General features: G+C 41.6%; 1 protein-coding gene across 4 annotated transcripts in view; it reads left to right on the plus strand.

The window, feature by feature from the left end:
- Positions 1–18,683, plus strand: part of LRRC38 (leucine rich repeat containing 38) — a 72,938-nt gene that overhangs the window by 30,335 nt on the left and 23,920 nt on the right. For 2 of the 4 annotated variants that reach the window (XR_007164749.2, XM_066982296.1), the window contains exon 1: positions 15,487–17,450. Coding sequence is in view for 2 of the 4 variants with exons in the window: in XM_066982296.1 (XP_066838397.1) it covers positions 16,823–17,450 (628 nt within the window). In the remaining 2 variants the exon portion in view is untranslated. Of the gene's footprint in view, positions 1–13,466; positions 13,655–15,486; positions 17,451–18,683 lie in introns of those variants that run through there. The other 2 variants (XR_010826413.1, XM_013187877.3) reach the window with 2 other exon arrangements.

Consider the following 18,683-nt stretch of genomic DNA (forward strand, 5'->3'; position numbering starts at 1 on the left):
GAGAAATGAGAGAGCAGTTTTCCTCTGAACTCCACCAAATTTAGGTTTTCTAATGCAACTGTGGCTCACTGTGTCATAATTCCGTTAAGCCAATAGGTTTTGTGAAAATAAGGGGATTATTCTAAGGTTCTGATTTAACAATCTATCTTCATTTAAAGCAGTACTTAGGTGCTTTGCTTTATAATTAGAAGTAGTGCATACTTATCTGTAGGTAAGTGTTGTCTTTGCTGGCTGGTGGTGGACTTACATATTTACTTAAACGCTGTTACAAAGAAGTTTAAGTCTATACAGAAACGTTGCAATTGGGTCTTTGTTCAGGAAGTGCTATGATGATTCCAATGAAGTCTTTCAGCAAGCTCTTTCCAACCGGAGAATGTATGGATATGCAGGATGTGCAGGGGTCACTGTTTCTCATTTTTCTTTTGGTTAGTTGATGGGGTGTTTTTTGTTTTGGTTTAGTTTGGTTTGGTTTGTGTTTTTTTGTTTTTTTTTGCATGTGTGTGTGGTGTTTTAGGGTTTTCTTGGTTGTTTTTTTCAAGGCTGCTCTGTATGTCCTTAATCAGAACAGTGTAAGGGAGGAGGTGGAAAGGACCTGAAGTACAAGCAGCCCTTTTGTTTTCATTTCATAATCTGTTCTTCCTGTCTGACCCTATCAGTCATTTATGCAGCCTTGTGAAAGGCTCAGGCTGTCTCCAGTTGAGTAAGAGCAAAGCGTGAAACGTAGCCGGGGGAGGAGGAGAAACCAGCAAATACATCCTGCAAAGTGTTATGTCCCTGTGGCAGAAGTTGGGTGGGATGCTGTGTTTTCCTCTGCCTCAGTCAGTGTTGCAGGATGCCCCCATGAGCACCAAAGGCGATGGGACGTCTCCCCAGTGTCCTAACCAGGCTTGGAGCCAGGCTATTGGGCAGCAACACCAACACCAGGCTGGGCAGCATGTTTTCGGTCGCTGGTGAGCACGTCTGTGTACGGTTGTTCACACACAGTTGGAGAGATGTAGGAATTAGATTGGAGATGGTATTAGGGCTGGTTGTTCCACCCAAGGGCGCTCTTCTGAAAGTGTAGTTCTCTATGGTGATCTCTTCAGTGGTATTGGTTTGGCCTTACCATTGGCAAACTGCCTGGCAGAAGAGGATTGCATTTCTCTGCCAAATGAAGTAATCTGTACGTGTACATTATGTCACTTACGCTGCAAAAACCCAGCTCCAGATTTCCTTTCCCCACCAATGAACATTACTACGATCCTGAAAGTGAGGCACACTGAGCAGGGAGAAGTGTCACCACGAAAGCTGGGCATCGACTGTGCTGGCTGAGCTTCTGCTTGGAAGGGGCTGGAGAGAAGGAGGGACTGTTGCTGCAGAGCTCCAGGTGTTCATTGTGCAGGGAATCTCAGGTGACAACAACATTCTTACCATTTTCCTGAAATACCTCAGGAATTACTCCCTTTTTTACTACAGCTGTCTCTAAAACCACGAGGAATTATGTATCTCAGGGTGTATACTTTTCAGGGCAGGGTTACCCATGTTGATATACGATTTTTCTGTATAACTTCTAGAAATCCTCTGAGGACATTTATGTCTTTCAGGACTGATGGTGAGGTGTGCCAAGCATGCAGAGCACTTGTAAATTCCATTGGAGCTGTGCATGCCTGTTCATCCTCATCAGGCTCTGATGTCTCAAACTGGACACAAACTAGTTTGGGTGTTTTGTTTTGTTTTTACGTTTTGGGTTACATCTCAATAAAAGCTGCCTAAACATCAGTTCTGAAAAATACAACCTATAACAAAATTCACTTTTTATTTCTCCTTCCAGAGGATTCTTCTGGGGGGAGGGAGATGACACTGATTGTGGCTTGCACAGTGTTTTCCAAGACTAACTCTATTACGTAAACAATTCAGGGATTGAGAAGGGTTGTTCTATATGGCATGATTTGCTGGAAGATTACTTCACAGTAAAGCAAAGTTGCCTTGTTGAGAGCAAGTAATGGAAAATTGGAGCTATTTTTTGGGTCTTCTCTCTCAAGTACTAGAACATTTCCTCAGACTGAATTGGGGGCTTTTGTGTTTCAATACCTGCCAAAGGGGGGGGGGGGGGGGGGGGTTGACTACAGAGGGAAAACAGGAAATGACTTGAAAATTAGAAAATCTTGCAGAAAACAGTTTTTATGCTTCTGAACAAATATTGCAGGGTTTACAGCTGCCCCCAGGGTACCGAAACAGGAAATTCAGCAACAGAAAAGGACTGTATCTTTCTAGTAAGAGTGGCTTTGTAAAGGATATCAAATTGGATGCTTAATTTACACTTTTTGAGTGTATATTTTGCGAAAGGGTAAGAGTAAGAGCATACTAAGAGTATGCTTGGTTATGTTCCCATCTCATGGAGTTGCTTGCGTGAAAGCAGATTCTTAGAAGGCTTCTGCAGGAGTGTGGAGCCTTACAGTCAGAACTGTATTTTACCTTCCCTTAGTCACAAACTGAAGTCCATCAGATCTCTTCATTGATTTGTATAGGCCTTAGATAGCCGTAGCTTTGTGGTAGCTTTTGGGTTGGGGTCACTGTGCTTCTAGTTTCTAATTTCTGAAAATGAATTTGGTGTGCAAGATATGAGAGTACAGATTGGCCTGTATTTAGCCTTTAAAATAGAAATCCAGACGTTTTCCATCAAGCATCTGCCAGGGAATGGGAGAACTGGAAGATGCTACTTTCACACTATCTACATTTCAGGCAGCCTTTCCTGCCTGACAAGGACACCACTTCTAATACGAAGTCAGAGTTGTGGCTGATATAAGACAGCATAATTCAGTGTTTGAAAAGTGAAATGTGTCCCGTAGAAAGGAATTGGTTATTCTCAGTTTTTTGTTAGTGTTAACATAAACTCATAAATATTCACTATATGCAAATGTTTTTAAGATTCGTTGATCATTTGTGTTCCTGTGGAATATTATGTGCACGTGTGGGAGCACCACTGTCAGATGTAGAGAAGAGAGATTATTGAATCATAAAATTGTAACAGGACTTGAAGTTGGAGATCCTAACCTAGAATGAGGAACAGTCATCAGTCAGCTGTAGAGATGGGGCTAGATGTGAGCTATAGAACTTCAAGAGCTTCACAAAAATGAGTACACACAAGTTTTCTCAAACAAATGCTCCAGCCTATAGGGCATAGAGGCAAGCTGAACTATTTCATGATCTGATAAATGGGCACACACGGAGCCAGTGCCTCTGGGAAATAAAGCAGTCAGGGCGGAGAGAAAGAGCAACTCTGAACTAGCCGGGTCCCAGCCCAGCCAGGAAATTCCCGTGTACTCACCTGACTCTCAGATTCTCTAAATGAACTAGTATTTGAGGGAAAAGATGGAAGCATCTGCACCTGTACTACTTTCATTTTAGGCTTCTGGGCAGTTGTCCTTGTACAAGCTGCTGCTCTCTCTAATCCCCTGCAAAGGGGATCCAGCAAAGACTTAGTTAAGATGTGCTGGGTGAAGGAAATGGCAGAAAGGTCTCCACACAGCAGTTTTAGGTAACAGCAAGTTGGTCCATATATAACGTCAACACTTTATGGTGCTTCAAAGTCTGTGCCTTGAAGTGGCTTTATTTCCTGCTTTTATCATTTCAAAACTGAAATTGTTTCTCATTCATAGTGTAAAGCTTTTCATTAGAAGCAGATGAATTTGGACCTTTTTAACAGAAAGGCATGATTTGTTACCTTTTTTCGACGGAGTAACACCAGCAGCTGTCTCTACGTGACACAGAGTGGCGTGACTCAGAGTTAAATACGGAATGCCCACTCTTTACTACTTTTAAACCTGTGGATGACCACCATGTATTTAAACAAAAAAATTATGAGGTTGACGTAGGTTTTCTTAGGTCAAGAGTGTTCTTTAAACTAGGACAGTTAAATAAGGAAAGCAACACAGCAGTGGAGCCAAAAGAACTTTATATTAAAAAAAAAAAAAGATTCTGTGAGTTTTTCTTTATACTTCCAAAGCCTTCCACTGCTTCTATAGTGAGTTTATACTGATAAGCAAACGTCTGTCATTACGGATTTCCATGTCCTGACTTTTTTTAAATATGTTGTGTCTGAGTGCTGAAAATACACCGAGTAATGCTGTGACCCAAAGTGTGGCTGAGACCACGCTGCACCAAACTTCATCCCCGTGCTCTCCAAAGCCACGCTGTGACCCAAAGCGTTGCTGAGACCACGCTGCACCAAACTTCATCCCCGCGCTCTCCAAAGCCACGCCGTGCCCCAGCGGTCAGGACAACAGCTGCCTGCGCTGCTTCGGTATGGGGCAGGATTTGCCAGGATTTGCAAGGAGATGGATGGACTAAGTCACAAACAGTGTATGGGTGCAGTCAGTTTTTCTGCAAATGAGGAATTGTCACCTTGAATGAACTTGTCTTGCAGAAGAAATGAGATGCATGTGGATGAACACGTGAGAAATGCTCCCCCCGTTAAGTTCCATGGCAAAATTCTCGTTCCAACTCTGTTTTTAGGGAGGAATCCCAAGTAAAGTAATGTGGTTTCTTTTCCTTTTTGTATACAAAGCATGTTCCCAAGAATAAGCAGCTTTATGAAGGGAGTGGAAAGATGAACAAAAGCTGGTGGAAAGAGAATAACTGTGCTTCACATGAGAGGGATGGAGGGTGGGGACCGAGAAGCAGGCTGCGTGCGGGGATGGGTACTGATGGCTGTGGGGAGGGGGTTCTACGGAAAGATGTCCTACAGCGGCCTTTCCCGGCACATTTTATAGAACTGGGATTTATCTGCAAATAGCATCTGTAAGTGAGCGGACAGAACGAGGCCGTCTACATGGTACTCTGCAGCCACCAGAGGGAGCGAGATGGTCGCTGGTGGGGTTTTGTGTAAAACTCCCTGCAGGGCTGGACTCTGCCACTTCCCAGCGCCTGAGAGGAAACCGAGCAGACAAATGTGCTTCCAAACAAGCCAGGCTTTGGGCTGCAATTGCTTTACCACATTTTCAAGCAGCAATGTGTTTTTCCACACTGGCTGCATGTCTAAATGGGTATGAAAATACATGCCTCAGTGATGGTTTCAGTGGTAGATGCAAGGCACAGGCATTTCAGCAGTAGCAACCGTTGGTTTTCTTGAAGTGACAGCTGTTGGAGTGACCCCAGTTCACCTTCTGACTGGCAACCGAATTCAACAGATTGAGTGATTTGAAGAATTTTAAGGAGCAAAGTGTATGTCAAATGAAAACAAAACTACGCACTGAAATCATGGGGAGGTGGAGGAATCACGAATGCCTCAGTTATTTTGCAAAATCTGGATTCTTTCACACTCACTGACATGGTCGAATATTATACTGTAATCTCCAAAAATGAAATATTACAGTAAAGAATTGCTCTCAGCTGCAACTCCTAATGCTTTGTCTAGAAGAAATACTAGACTGATTGTGTTGCTTTAAAAATATTTCTGCTAAATGTTTAGAATATTCATTCACTTTATTTTTCAGGAAAAGAATCCATTATGTTTAAAACTAAGGGAAGCAAGAACAACAAAGAATGCTAAAAAATGTAATGAATGCTCATCATAGCTAACACAATGACTGGGTTCAGGGCTTGGTTATTCCCTGAGCTATGCTATAAATCACTTATGTCTGGATAAAATGAAATGATGACTTGAGAATGTGTAGAGGGGAGGAGTCCCAGTCTGTGTAGAGGGTGGGCCTAGAGGGGTGCAATTGAACTGGAACTTAGGAAGAGAGAACTTATCTTTGCATTACTCAAGCCATTACAAGATCCCTTTTCGTGATATTAGCTTGTCAGTAGTAACTCATGGGAGAGAAGGGAGGGCAGTTCAAATGCAGGATTTTCCTATCTAATGGGTAAGTTAATTCATGCTTTAAATTAGGAAATAAATGTTTTATGCTTTGCTCTGTGTTTGCAAGATTTGTCTTGCATCAGCCAATTCTAGGACACAAAGGAGAACAAGGTAGTTGCTCTCTTGGAGGCCTGCTCACCACTTTAATAGCCCCGTCACCTACACGTGTCTTCAGATCAAGGCACTATTGTGTTCTTAAAATGTAAATATTTTAAATTCCATGCCTTTTAAAATGGGAACACTGAAAACTTTTGAGGTGAATATCATCTAACTGTAAAGGTCCATCCAGCTGGGTTTAGTTATTTCAGTATGAAGCACTGGGGAAGCTGAAGCACTGAGCACTGTAGTGACCTCTGAGATTATGCAGTAGATCAGGAGCGTAAACAAGAACCTCAGATTTTGCCTTCAGTGCCAACACTGCCTCTATTCTATAAATTCCTTCATTCAATATAAGGAGTGAATTAAGAGTTTTTTCTTTACTAGAGTGTTAATCTCTTCTTGGTTCCTCTGAATTAGAGGATCATGAATCATGTGTTTGTGGGCGTAGGCAGCTGTACACCAAGTACAACACAAAGAATATTAACAATTTTAATTGCCTGCAAGCAGTAATGGTAATATAGCATCTTTCAAAGAAAAAGAAATTGTTTCTCAGAGTAAGGGTCCTTTGGAACTTATTTGGAGTATGATTACTTCTAAATCAAAGGATTTAGATCCATTTGTCTTATGCCCTATATAGCCCATAACTCTTGTAGCAGTTCTATACTTTCCCCAGTTTCAAAAGGAGAAACTGAAGCATGAGGTGTTACATAAGTATGAGTAAAGGTAAAGTGAATATTTTAATGATTTTTTTTTTTTTTTCTTCGGAGCATATATCAAGGGAGTTTGACCTGTGTTTTATTAAAATGTGAAATATTTTTGCATAAAACTATGCACATAAATCTTCCAGAAAGCTTATCAGGAGTTCTGGGGCTGTATTCTTAGACTCAGCAGTTGCAGCCCTTCATCCTCTCTCACTTAAGAAGGCAAGAGTGAAGGTGTGCCCCACATCAGCAGGCAGTGCACAACATCATATTTTAAAAGTAACGTGGGACTGTTCTGTAACAGAACAGTAAGTTGTCTGCTCAACTGAGTGATGCCAAATAGCCATGCTCTCAGTGACAGTATTTCAGTATACTATATTATCTGAAAAGTGACAAGTCTAAAAGCAAACTAAAAATCAATAGTGCTTTCTCTGACACTTGCATTAACTTATCCATTGTAGGTTTAATGATTTCTCAGAGCATTAAAAGTCCATCTAGAATGATTTATCTCTTCTTACTCCAAAAGCAGTCATTGCAACGCTTCACAATGGTACAACCTGTGACTATATTCCTTTTGCCGTCCCACAGAGTAGCGTGCAGTATTTGCTTGGAAATGCAGCCAGAAGAGAAGATATTCTTGATGTGCAACTTCATATATTTTTGGAGTGAAAAGTCCCCTTTTAGGGGATCCAACATCAACAGCATAACAAAGTCATTTTAAATGTAGTGGCCCTCCCACCAGAATCAAAATCGGTCATTGTTAATAGCTTCAAACATTTTTACCTTGTGGTGTCATGGTGAATAACTTCGAAGGAGGATGGCACAGCTCTTACATCAATGCCTTGACAGCTATCCCAGGCCTCTGTGCCCATGGTACTCACATAAACGGTTTGACACTGGCGTCGTCCCATCTCTGGGAGTTTTGAATAATTGGTCTGCTTATGTACCTACTAAGAAGTTAGCTTCACACCATCTTCCTCTTCTCAACACAACTAAACCTTGATAATGAAAAAAACAGGAAGCTAGATTATTATTGCAGGATAAGCAAACAAAATACTTGCAAAGTAAAATCTCTGTGAGAAGGAGCCACACAGAGTTTTAGCAAATCTTTGCTTAGCTTCAGTAGAAGCAGCTAATGCATAAGTGTCTATATGAAAAAATAAATTGAAGCCTCTCACTATATGCTTAGATAAGATCATTCTGACTGAATGATCTTATGTTTTAGGAGATGACTTTTTAGGAAGATTAAATGTTATATAGAAAATGTGAGAATTAATAGATGAAATCCCTGGTTAAAAACTGAAAACATTTTTAACAAAGGAAACAGAAATTAGCAGTTGAAGTTACTTTTTTGGTTTTATGTTTTTGTTGAAAGAGTTTTCTTGGACACTTTTGGCTTCTCTATTTTTAGTCTGCAGCCATTCCATTTTCCCTAAAAATACCTTTTGCTTATAGCATAGCCTGAGAAAATGGAGTGTATAGAACATTCCATGTGTTACCACGTGAACAATGTTTTTACCATGTTCATCTTCTGTGCCATTAACTTTCTGAAAAATTTAGAAGAGCCTGAAGCAAGCATACTTTTTCTTCTGGATTCCATTCAACTTCGAAATTTAAGAGACTTCACTTATTCCATTTTTGGAGATTGGTTTATTTATTTATTTATTAATAAAGAAGAAATTGATGTAGGACAATCCCGAAGATTTTAGTGGCTGAGAACTACAGTCTGGATACTGCTAACTGATGCCCACTAACTTCACTACTTTCCTCAGGGAGTTTGACTTTCTTTTGGTGATGTTTCTTAGCTTTTATGTCTGAAATGTGACAACCTCAAAAATTGTAGAAGCCTGTAGAAGCAGATGTGTAAAGGGGTTCATCCAAACATTAATCATATATCCAAGCAGATAAGCCTCCTGACAGTTACCTTCACACAACAGCGGCATAGAACACTGGGGGCTGGACCTGTGCAGCCAAATACTAAAACAGCTCCATCTCCCAGTGCAAAGTGTCCTACCGAAGTTGTAGTATTTAAAACTCCGATGTACCACTGCAGTGTCAATATTTAGGCTGGAGGAACTTGTGCTGGACATTAGCTGTGCTAATGCACCACTTCGAACTGTACTAAAATTCTAGAGGTTATGTCTGATATCACTGAGTACCAGAGGAGTACCTCCAGTTCGTTCTCACTGAGATGTGTGATTTCTGAGGCAATTAGGAAAACTAGTCATTGTAATAATCAGCATTGGTTATCGACACACTTTTAAAAAGCAAATCCAGCGGCAGTGTTACAAGGCTCCAAATATTTCCCTTTGGGGGATTGCTGCACTCGCTGATATAATTCCACCTGACATTTTACCCATCTTATTAACAAGGCGAGTGAAATGTCAGAAGCCATTAAGTCAAACTATGCTGCATTCCCTAAGGACACTACACTTCTGTATAGCCAGAGAAACTTGTAACAGGATAGAAAGATCACTTTAGAGTGAAGACATGTGAATGACCGGGATCACTTACCATGAACGGGACTACAGATATTTTACAGTTACGCAGGAGATTGGTTTCTATAATGAATTTTTGTCATCCTGCAAATGTTCTTTGCATACAGTAAAGCATACAGACCTTTTCAACATATACTTCATACTTAAAAGGTGAAAACAAGTCCTTTGCATCAGAGGAGATTTTACTGCGTTGGTTCAAGGATCTTTGTCAACATTTTGTTTCATTCTCCTCGTCATGTGGGTATGAAACCACTCGGTACTGCTTGAATTTACAAAGGGGGTTGCCTTTGTTTAACACAGGATTGAAAAGGCTGACTGACCTGCCCACAAAGAGAGCTCCACAAAGAAAGTGTTAGGACCAAACTTTCAGTTGTTTCCACTAGACTGCCCCACTCTGGTTTTCCATTTTTAATTTAAAAAAGAATAAAAAAGAAGGAACTGCCTGTACATTCAGATATGGGCATGTACACAAACTTAATTTGTCACTTATTTTCATTTGAACACAGTGCAAGATTCTAGTCTTCCCTTTTTTGCCTCAAGTCCTGAACTATTGTTTGTTGTCTCTTTGTACTTGTTAATGCTGTCTGGTTCCAGGGCAGAGATGAGTGCATTTCTGTGGAGTAATTAGTTTTGCAGGTAGCCAGTTGTTCAGAAGTAACCTGTAGGATGGGGAGTAGCATGATTGCAGTGATGGTGCACGTAATTTAATGAGTCTGCGACGTAATTCAAAGGGCAGTTTTCAAGCCCTATTTCAAATGTACTCTGACCTTTTAAGCATTTAGTTATATTTTTTGGTGAGGTATTTTTATGGTAAAGAACAGCAGAGGGGTTTAATAATTATTTCCATTATCTCTATCACTCATCAGATACTTGGAATGTCCACTGACACAAACCCTTCCTTCAAATTTACATCCGTGGAGTGTTTGCAGCAATAGTCAGCGCGGTAGGTGGGTGAAGGGCAACAATTACCAATGGCTGTCTGTGGGTTTGTCTCTGCAGGAAAAAAATAATAATAATAATAAAAAAAGTCTAGCTTGTTTTTCCCACTGTGTTCAGCTTGTATCACATCAAATAAGCTAATACAGTAACATCCTCGTGAGACCCCCTTATCAAAGCAGCCTAAGGAGTCGTTAAAACACCTTGATGTCCAATTAAGTTCGCTGTGCCCTTGTTTGTAAGTGGAACTGTTTTCTTGCTGGGTGTGTATTTGGTATCCATTTGCATTAAGTCCTCGCAAGTACACAGTCTTCTTTGGTCTGGAAAGGGCATTCAGCCCATTAGTACCCATTAATATTACAAAGTTAACAGCAAAATGAATGTGAGTCATTTTTATTTGTTTTTTACTCTCTTATGGGTAAAATGAACTGAAGGGATTTTATATTCAAGAACTATGTGTGTATAAACATTAGCTGTCAGTTGTTTTAGTTGCTGTAAATCTGTTTGCTCTTCATTTGAACAAAGAACTCTCCAAAGGTTTTCCTGGATCGCACAGAGCACGAATAAAAACAGTACACATCCTGCTGAACCAGTACAAATTCCCAGATATTCCAGAATCATTTCTTGTTTTCCTTCCTCTAAGACATGGTTTTCTGCCTTCGGTTCCCCAGAACATACGCCACTTGCCGTGCTCTACCCTCTGCTCAGCCAGATTGCACAGGGGTACATTCAGCCCCTGAGTGCTTGATGAAGAGGTAGCAGTTGTTCTCTATATCATGAGTATATAATTTGGAAGAAATCAGTTCCCACAGTCATTATTTTCCTGTCTTTTGAAGCAAATATTCTGTGTTTATAATGGCAATCACAGGTTAAAAATCGCGGCCTGTTCAGCCTTTCACAACAGCTAGACTGAACTGCGATATGGCAAGGCTTTGGGAACTTTCTTGAACTTCCTTTTCTGTTTAGCTTCACTGTTTGAAACTTAGCTACAGGTTGAAACAAGTTTCGGTTATGAAAGATGCTCAAATCCAACTGCTACTTTAAAGTCACTGAGTTTTGTAATTTTTCCTCTACAAAACCTGCATTGGACTTTTTTATATATATGTATTCAGAAGCTCTGAGCTTCCAAAGACTCTCAGGTCTGCCTAAAGGTCTTCACATTTTGACAGACCCGCTCTTGAATCTGGCCAGATAAACAGTGTTTGAGAAGAAACCCGTGTCCAGCTGTACTTGCAACTTTCTTACGTATAAGAATAGCCATTCTGGGTCATGCCAAAGATCCATCTAGTCCCAAACCTATCTCATACCTGGTGGATACACATGAGCATATCCGTTTGACAACTTAGGAGAATTTTCACTTTTAGTTGCCTTTAATTTGCTTTCCAGCTGTGGCAGGACTGGGCCGGAACAAAACTACGTAGAGGATAAGCAGCTGACAACAGTGGCTGGATACCAACTGCTTCCTGGGGGAGAAAGGAAACATAATTTACAGTGGTTCTTCTCCTGAGAGTGTTTATGGTGACTGTAAATGGTTGATAATAAGGTAGTGACCACGTGTCTGAGAAAGCCATGTCATCCCTAGAGCAGATGATGGAAGCGGTCTGATGGGTTTAGGCTGCTCTCATTTGGCTGTTGAACTGCAGTGTCTCAAGTTTTCAAATTCAATCATTGCTGCTGTCATGCTGATTAATTTTGATGTGATTTCCCTCCCAGTTGCACGGCAGCAGCAACAGCAGCAGCGGGCAGGTATAATACAAGCTTCAGTTCACAGTTTCTATTATTCTTTTGTAAGACAAAAGAATATATCCCTCTTCCTCTTTCGCTTTTTCAGTCCATTTTAAATGCAAGATCAGAGGGAAAAATGTCCAAAGGTGCCCCTTGGCTGCATTCATAAAAACCCATCTGGTCATAGCAGGGGAAGCTATTTCTCAGAAGAATAATGTGCTGAAGCCAAGATGGTAAATATCGGAATAAAAATGGGATTCTCTTTCAGAGATGTTGTTCACCACTTGATTTCAGTGTTTGATTGATTAACTTATTGTTAGTCATTCAAGTCTGAACACTGGTCCACATGACACATTGCTCCTGTATGGTAATTAGGAAACCCCTTTGCAATCGTTGTGTGCACCTGGAGCAGCAGCCTGGGACACGACATGTACCTTGACTCAGTGAAGCGTAAGCCCAGAATAACAACTTTCGTTCACAGAGAAGCATGCTTAATTAGCTGCTCACAAATATGAATGAGGATAGACAATTTTCTGTTTCATTCTCTTGTAAGTAATGATTTCTTATGATATCAGAATCCTTCATGTGTGTCTGTACTGTGATTGCTCTTTCTTTTTTCTTCCACTGTTCAAGCTGTTCTGGGAAGTTTTGAGCATTCTTAAGAGGAGAGCTCGAAGTTTCTAAGGGAAAGATGCCTAGAGCTATTTCTTACTGTACTAGGCAAGGAGTTTAATATATTTTTTTAGTTTCCTACTGTTTGCCATGTTATAAAACTGGCAGCACTCTAAAGGTCCAGGAGCATCATGGCTTGTCACTCTCTGTTTTATTTGAGTTTCTCTTAGTGATGTCCTGAACAGAAAGTTAAAGGGATTGAAAGCCAGATCTTTGTGACTTTAATCCAAAGCCTGCCTACTGTTATGCTTATTCAAGTCACACAACTGAGAAGGGATGGCGGAAGATACTTTTTTATTTCCTCATCCTCCACAAAAGGATTTGACACAAAACATCCTTGCTCATTTTCAAGGGTTAAATGAGATGGATTTGCTTTTTTACATGCGTGTATACTTTATCATAAAGAATAACTTTGGTAGCTCCTGTCAGTTCCAGGACTGCAGTGTGCTAGATATTGTAACGTAATTAAAAATAGAAATAAAAAGGATAAAGTAGGGATGCTCACTAGTTCTCTGACTAGGAAATTATTACCATCTTTGTTTCATAAGCATGTGTTTTATACTGATTGTGTCCCTTGCCTTGGGGGAGCCTTGGAAACAAGGATCATCACTAAAGAGCTAATAGTTGAGCTTTGATCCATGTGGAATCCCATAAGCACATCTTATAAACAAAGCTTTTTTTGTGAGACTTCTCACTGGTGGAGCAGCTCTGTGTTATACATTACTGTCAACTGAAGCCAAGCAGAAGCTCCTGATGTGTATTACCTATTGCGAAGTTCTTTACCATTTCCTCCAGCTTTGTTAAGCAATTGCTTGTCTGTAATCTGGTGTCCCAGTTACTACAGCCAAAAGATACAGCAGAGCATGCAGGTAGAATGAAATTCCAATGCCAGGAGTTGCAGCAGACAGTAGGTGTGCAATTCAGCTCCTGTGTCTTAGTGCAAGCAGGGAACTAGAGGCTCACTTTGTTCCTTGCATTTGCTTCCCTTCACAGGTCCACGCATCAGTGAGGCTCGCTCTGTGCTGCTGCTGCTGTTTTAGTGTACACCTCTCTAGAGGGAGCACCTGAGAGAACACCACCACCAAAATTATGTATCTCATTTTCCTGCTTGGAGTGATTGGGGTGTCTTTAGGAGGCCACTGGAAGAGGAAGCAATGAAACTCAGGAACTACAGGAGTACGGTAAAACTCACTGATAGCTTCTGGTAGGAGCCCACAGTGGTTGTGGAGTGATTGCTGTCCCACAGGGCACAAGAGGGTGCTGTGCACTTAGCAGATAGCTGGCCAGGCCCTGTGTATGGTAATATAGGTTACTGTATCCAACTGATGCAAATAAAAGGTTAGAGAAATAAAGCTTTACTATCTTATTAGGTAGAAAGCTTTTCAGAATCTCCTTTGTGCCATCCAAAATTGCCTGAAATGTCTGCAAGTGAAAGAAGCTTCAAAAAGATTAAAGAGAATTTCTGATCTTTGAGGGAAACAGATGAGGTACAGAAATAAGCAGGAGCTAGGGAAAGAATGGAGCTGAAAGACAAACTGAAACAGGAAATGTTATACAGAGGAAGACAGGTCAGAGAGAAACTCAGAAATCCAAGGCGGCAAGAGGAAGGTGTCAGACCCTGGCAGGTGGCCTGCGATGGCAGGCACTGCAGCTGGTCCTGTCTGGCAGATCAGTGCTATGTGCTGCCACTGAAATGCATGTTTGCCTGGATGCTCTGCCTCTGTTTGACAAACCGGTGGGATACCTAGTCCAAAATAATAATCTATAGCCTCCTACCAGCCCCTCCACAAACATCTCGGACAGGAAAGCTCCACAAATACTGTGGAGAAATTGCAAACTGCATGCAAGGGTGCAGCATTGCTGTGAACATAGCGTTGCTTAGAGTGCTTCCCCTATACCAGCAAGAATACACACAAACAGCTGAGAATGGGAAGGTCCCTTTCATACAGAAAGGAGCAGGAATTGGAGCAAGGGCTGGAATTCAGGGAAGCTGAGTCCTGTTCCTACCTCTGCCACTAACATGTTCTTGGATCTTTCACAAATCATGCCTTACTGTCTGGAGTCTCCCATCTGTGAAACAGGCGTAATAATGCTGAGACATCTTGGAAAAGAAAATGTCAGGGTCTGATTTCGTACATTTGATAGGAAAAAAGAAAGAGTCTGCACAGGGAGACCCTTAAGTGCTGTATATTGATAACTTCACTGGAGAGCCATCTAGAAATGTGAAGTTAGGTACATCAGTACTGCAAAATGCTGTGTCAGTTACGCTTGTCAGTCACTCCAGCTCTAGTGCCGGTTAGGAAGGAGTTATGTAAGAGGTCCAGTGATTTTGGAAGGTTTTAATTATCTTTCCTGCTGTACATTAGAATTTCGTGGAGCATAGTACTAGCTATCTAAGGTGGTTCTGTGCATGCTAGAAAATCATCCCTGTGTAGGGTTTTCTCAAGTGCTTGTGTGTGTGTGAACTTGTGTGTGTTTTGCAGCACAGTTGCAAGTGCTGCCTTGGCTTCTGTCCCATCCATGACTGTTCCCTCTTTGTGCCCACCCTGGCCTTCTATCCAAAGTTCCCTTTTACCGACTGGATTTCGTCCTTTGTACATCGGGCCAGTACTCTCAGATCCTGCTGTGCACCTTCAACAATTCAACAATTTCTGCTGTCATCAGAAATACTGGGGCTAACGAGAAAGGCTGTGGAAGGAAACAGACTTCCACTGGAAGTATGCAAAAGGTATGCTCCTTGTGTTCGCCATAAGCCGTAACACAAAACCAAAGTCCTGTGCAGCGTAACGTGTTTGAAAAAACAGTGATATTGTGGCATTTCACTCTAAAGTCTGTAATAATGCGAAATAACAGAATGACACAGCAGTGCCTGGCACTGTCTGGTGGAGCAGATGCATGGAACAGTCTCACCTTCAGATTGCTATTTAAGGAGGGTCTTTATTGAATGAAAGGAGAAGGGGAGGGGTCTTCTTTTACAAAAACAGTATCACTCACTGAAGGAGAGGGTGGTACTACTTTCTGTATTTAAATGTAACTCTTGGTGTCTTGGGAGGATATGATATCTTAGATGGAATTTTTTGTACCCTGTCCTGAATGAATACTCTGAATTCAGTTATGAAATGACCTTAAATCAACATCACTGGCCTCTCTTTGACCTGGGAATGAGCTTGCCAAAGGCATTTGAGTTTGTGCTTTAATCTTCAGGATGTACACACCAAAATACAATCTGTCTTTTTAGAAAAATCTTCGTTCATAGCACATAGGTGTGGCCCAAGCACTAGAGTCCCATTTCTGTCTGCTTACAGGATGTGTGTGAAGAGGGAGTGATGGAGTTAAAAGTTAAGCTTGCAGCTGGCAGAGATCCTACCTTTCTGGGTGTGGATTTGGGGGTGTCACAAAAACACAGATGCCTTCTTGCAAAATCATCTCTGCTGATTGAAGCAGATATGCAGGAGGAAGGCAGATTGATTGTCAAATATTTTTTTGCCCTGAAAATGAAGAAAATCCATTCATTTTTAACTAGCTGAAGGTCTGATCCACATTTTTTGCTTTTATCTGGCCCGAAGGACATTACTAGTGCCATATTAGGAAGTAGCCGTTTAGGTTATTAAAACAGGAAAACAAACACCCTCATTTTTGAGACCATATTCTTTGTTGCTGCAGTAGATTATTCTCATTGATTAAAAGATAATGAGTCATTTAAATAATGTTAATATGCTTGCCCTAAAAGCTGGCAAGGCATCCAGAAACAGCACAAGCTATTTCTCCTTGTCTTTGCTGCTCTTCTGCTCCCTATTTTACAAATAAAAGAGAAAAGAGACCTTAGCAGTCAGCCGGATACTTCTGACCCACACCTGCTTTTCTGTCGGGTGTTGGTCACTTTGATGTAGGCACATGTGAAGAAACAAAATCATTTTTTTCATCAGGGTGCATTACCTGAAGGGCTTTTTAAACGTGAGCTGTTGCTGCCAGAGCCACAGGATTAGGTGTGATTTCCCATTTGCTGGAATATACAGCAAATATGCTACCAGGCTCCCAGCTTTTTTTAGCTCACAAAAGCAAGGGAGTCCTTTGAAAGGTCCTCGGCTTACCCAATCATCGCTCTTTCCCTTGCATTGTACGGTATTATCATTCTCTGACAGTGTAAATCCTCACATATGCCTGCCTCCCTCTCCCCTTCAGTCACTGTCTCCCTCCCCCTGCCGAGCCCGCTGCCATCGGATCGGGGATGATATGTGATCTCCTGGAGACGAGCACACACACACACGAGTACCAGGCACTGCTGCTCAGCTAGGCAAAATGTCCTTCTCTTAGAAGTGGTGCTCATCACAGCTTTCAAATCCTTGACGATGTTGCCATGCTTTCCTTTCTGCCTTCTGCCTTTTTCTGTCTTTGTCTGCCTGCTCTTCTTACCCGGGGGTCATTTTTGTCCTGCTGTCTGTAGCTGTATGGACTACCACACCATAGACTGCCGGGATCAAGGACTCCCAAGTGTTCCTAATCCATTTCCATTGGATGTACGGAAACTTCTTATAGCCGATAACAACATTCAGGCGATACCAGCTGACTTCTTTATATTTTATGGAGATTTGGTCTATTTGGACTTCAGGAATAACTCCCTCACCTCTTTAGAAGAGGGCACTTTTAGCAGCTCTACCAAACTGGTGTATTTAGACTTAAGCTACAATAATTTAACACAGCTTGATGCTGGGATATTCAAGTCAGCAGAAAAACTGATAAAACTGAGCCTTGGAAACAATAACCTGGTGGATGTGGATGAGGCTGCTTTTGAGAACCTGGAACAGCTCCAAGTGTTAGAACTGAATGACAATAACTTACAAAGCCTCAACGTGGCAGCCCTGGAAGCGCTGCCCTCCCTGCGGACTATACGCTTAGAGGGCAACCCTTGGGTCTGTGACTGTGACTTTGCCAACCTTTTCAGCTGGATACAGGACAATGCATCCAAGCTCCAGAAAGGTAAAGCTCGGTGGCTTAGAGCACAGCGTGCACGTTGCTTTGTACGTGTGTCTTGGAGGGAAGGAGGGGTGTTGGTCAAACTGCCTGTGCGTCCTGCCTGCAGTGACCTGAACTGCCTTTTGGTCGAACTCTAATTGCATGCTTTCAGCAAAAGAGGCCATTAAAATGATGTTGGTTTCTTTTTAGCAGCAGGTCTTCCTCCCAGTTAAGAAATAAGCTTTAAAAATAAGCCATAATAATTTTAATTTATAGACTAAACTCACATAGGCAGTGAAGGAGCCTTTTCAAATTCATTGTGCCCAGAGCTGATTCTCTTCCAGACTTGGGTTTCTTTCTACAGTAAGCCCTTTGAACAGCTAAATATTGTGTGCCAACTCCTTAGGAAAGCTGATTTTCCTCACATTTTACTCATCAGCTACAAAGCTGCTACAGAGGAGTTAAATCCGCAGTTTATGCAGCTGTGGTTGTCAGCCCTTTCCCAGAACTATTTTGTTGTGATGTTCTGAAACTCTGTTCAATAGCTCGATTATGGTGCTTTTACTGAAATAGCACTGCTTCCAATATTAGGAATAAATTAAAATGGCTCTGGAACACCCCAAAATACAGGATATATAATTCTGGTATTTGGGCCAGTAATTTTCAGAAGAGCATGGACAAAGAAGACTGCCACGTGTCCCTGGGAATCCAAGGTTTTGCTCCTCATTTCCCACCTGACCCCAAAGCCATCCTTAACCCAGCTTTAACAGGAGATCACCTCACAGTTCCTGCCTCCCAACAAGCACTGGAGCATAAACTCCTGCCATTGAGCTGCCCAGCTGCTAGCAGAAGGGCGACTGCTGGGACCATAAAAGCTTGTAAGGGCTGCCAAGGGTGTACAGGTTTACACAAAATCACTAGGGTCTGGGCTTTGTCCAAGGGATGACGTCCCTGAAGAAGATGGTGAGAAGTAAAAGGCTGGGGGAGAGTCTCAGGAGAATGGGCTGAGGTTGAGTAAGTGGGTGGTTGACATCAGATGCAAAAGGCGAAAAACACCGCCCAGAAATTTCAGAGGTCTTTTGTCTCCTCTCTTGATCATCAGTTTGCAATTACTTATTCAAGCTCTTTCTATGCTCATGACCTTGGGTGGCATTTTTTATATTTTTTATTATATTCACCTAGGTTGCCTTAAATATTCTTAGCTGTAAATAATAATAATAATAATAATAATAATGAAGTCATTTGAGGGAAAAGTGG

The sequence above is a fragment of the Anser cygnoides genome, chromosome 23, assembly GCF_040182565.1.
Source record: "Anser cygnoides isolate HZ-2024a breed goose chromosome 23, Taihu_goose_T2T_genome, whole genome shotgun sequence".
In the NCBI taxonomy this organism is placed as follows: domain Eukaryota; kingdom Metazoa; phylum Chordata; class Aves; order Anseriformes; family Anatidae; genus Anser; species Anser cygnoides.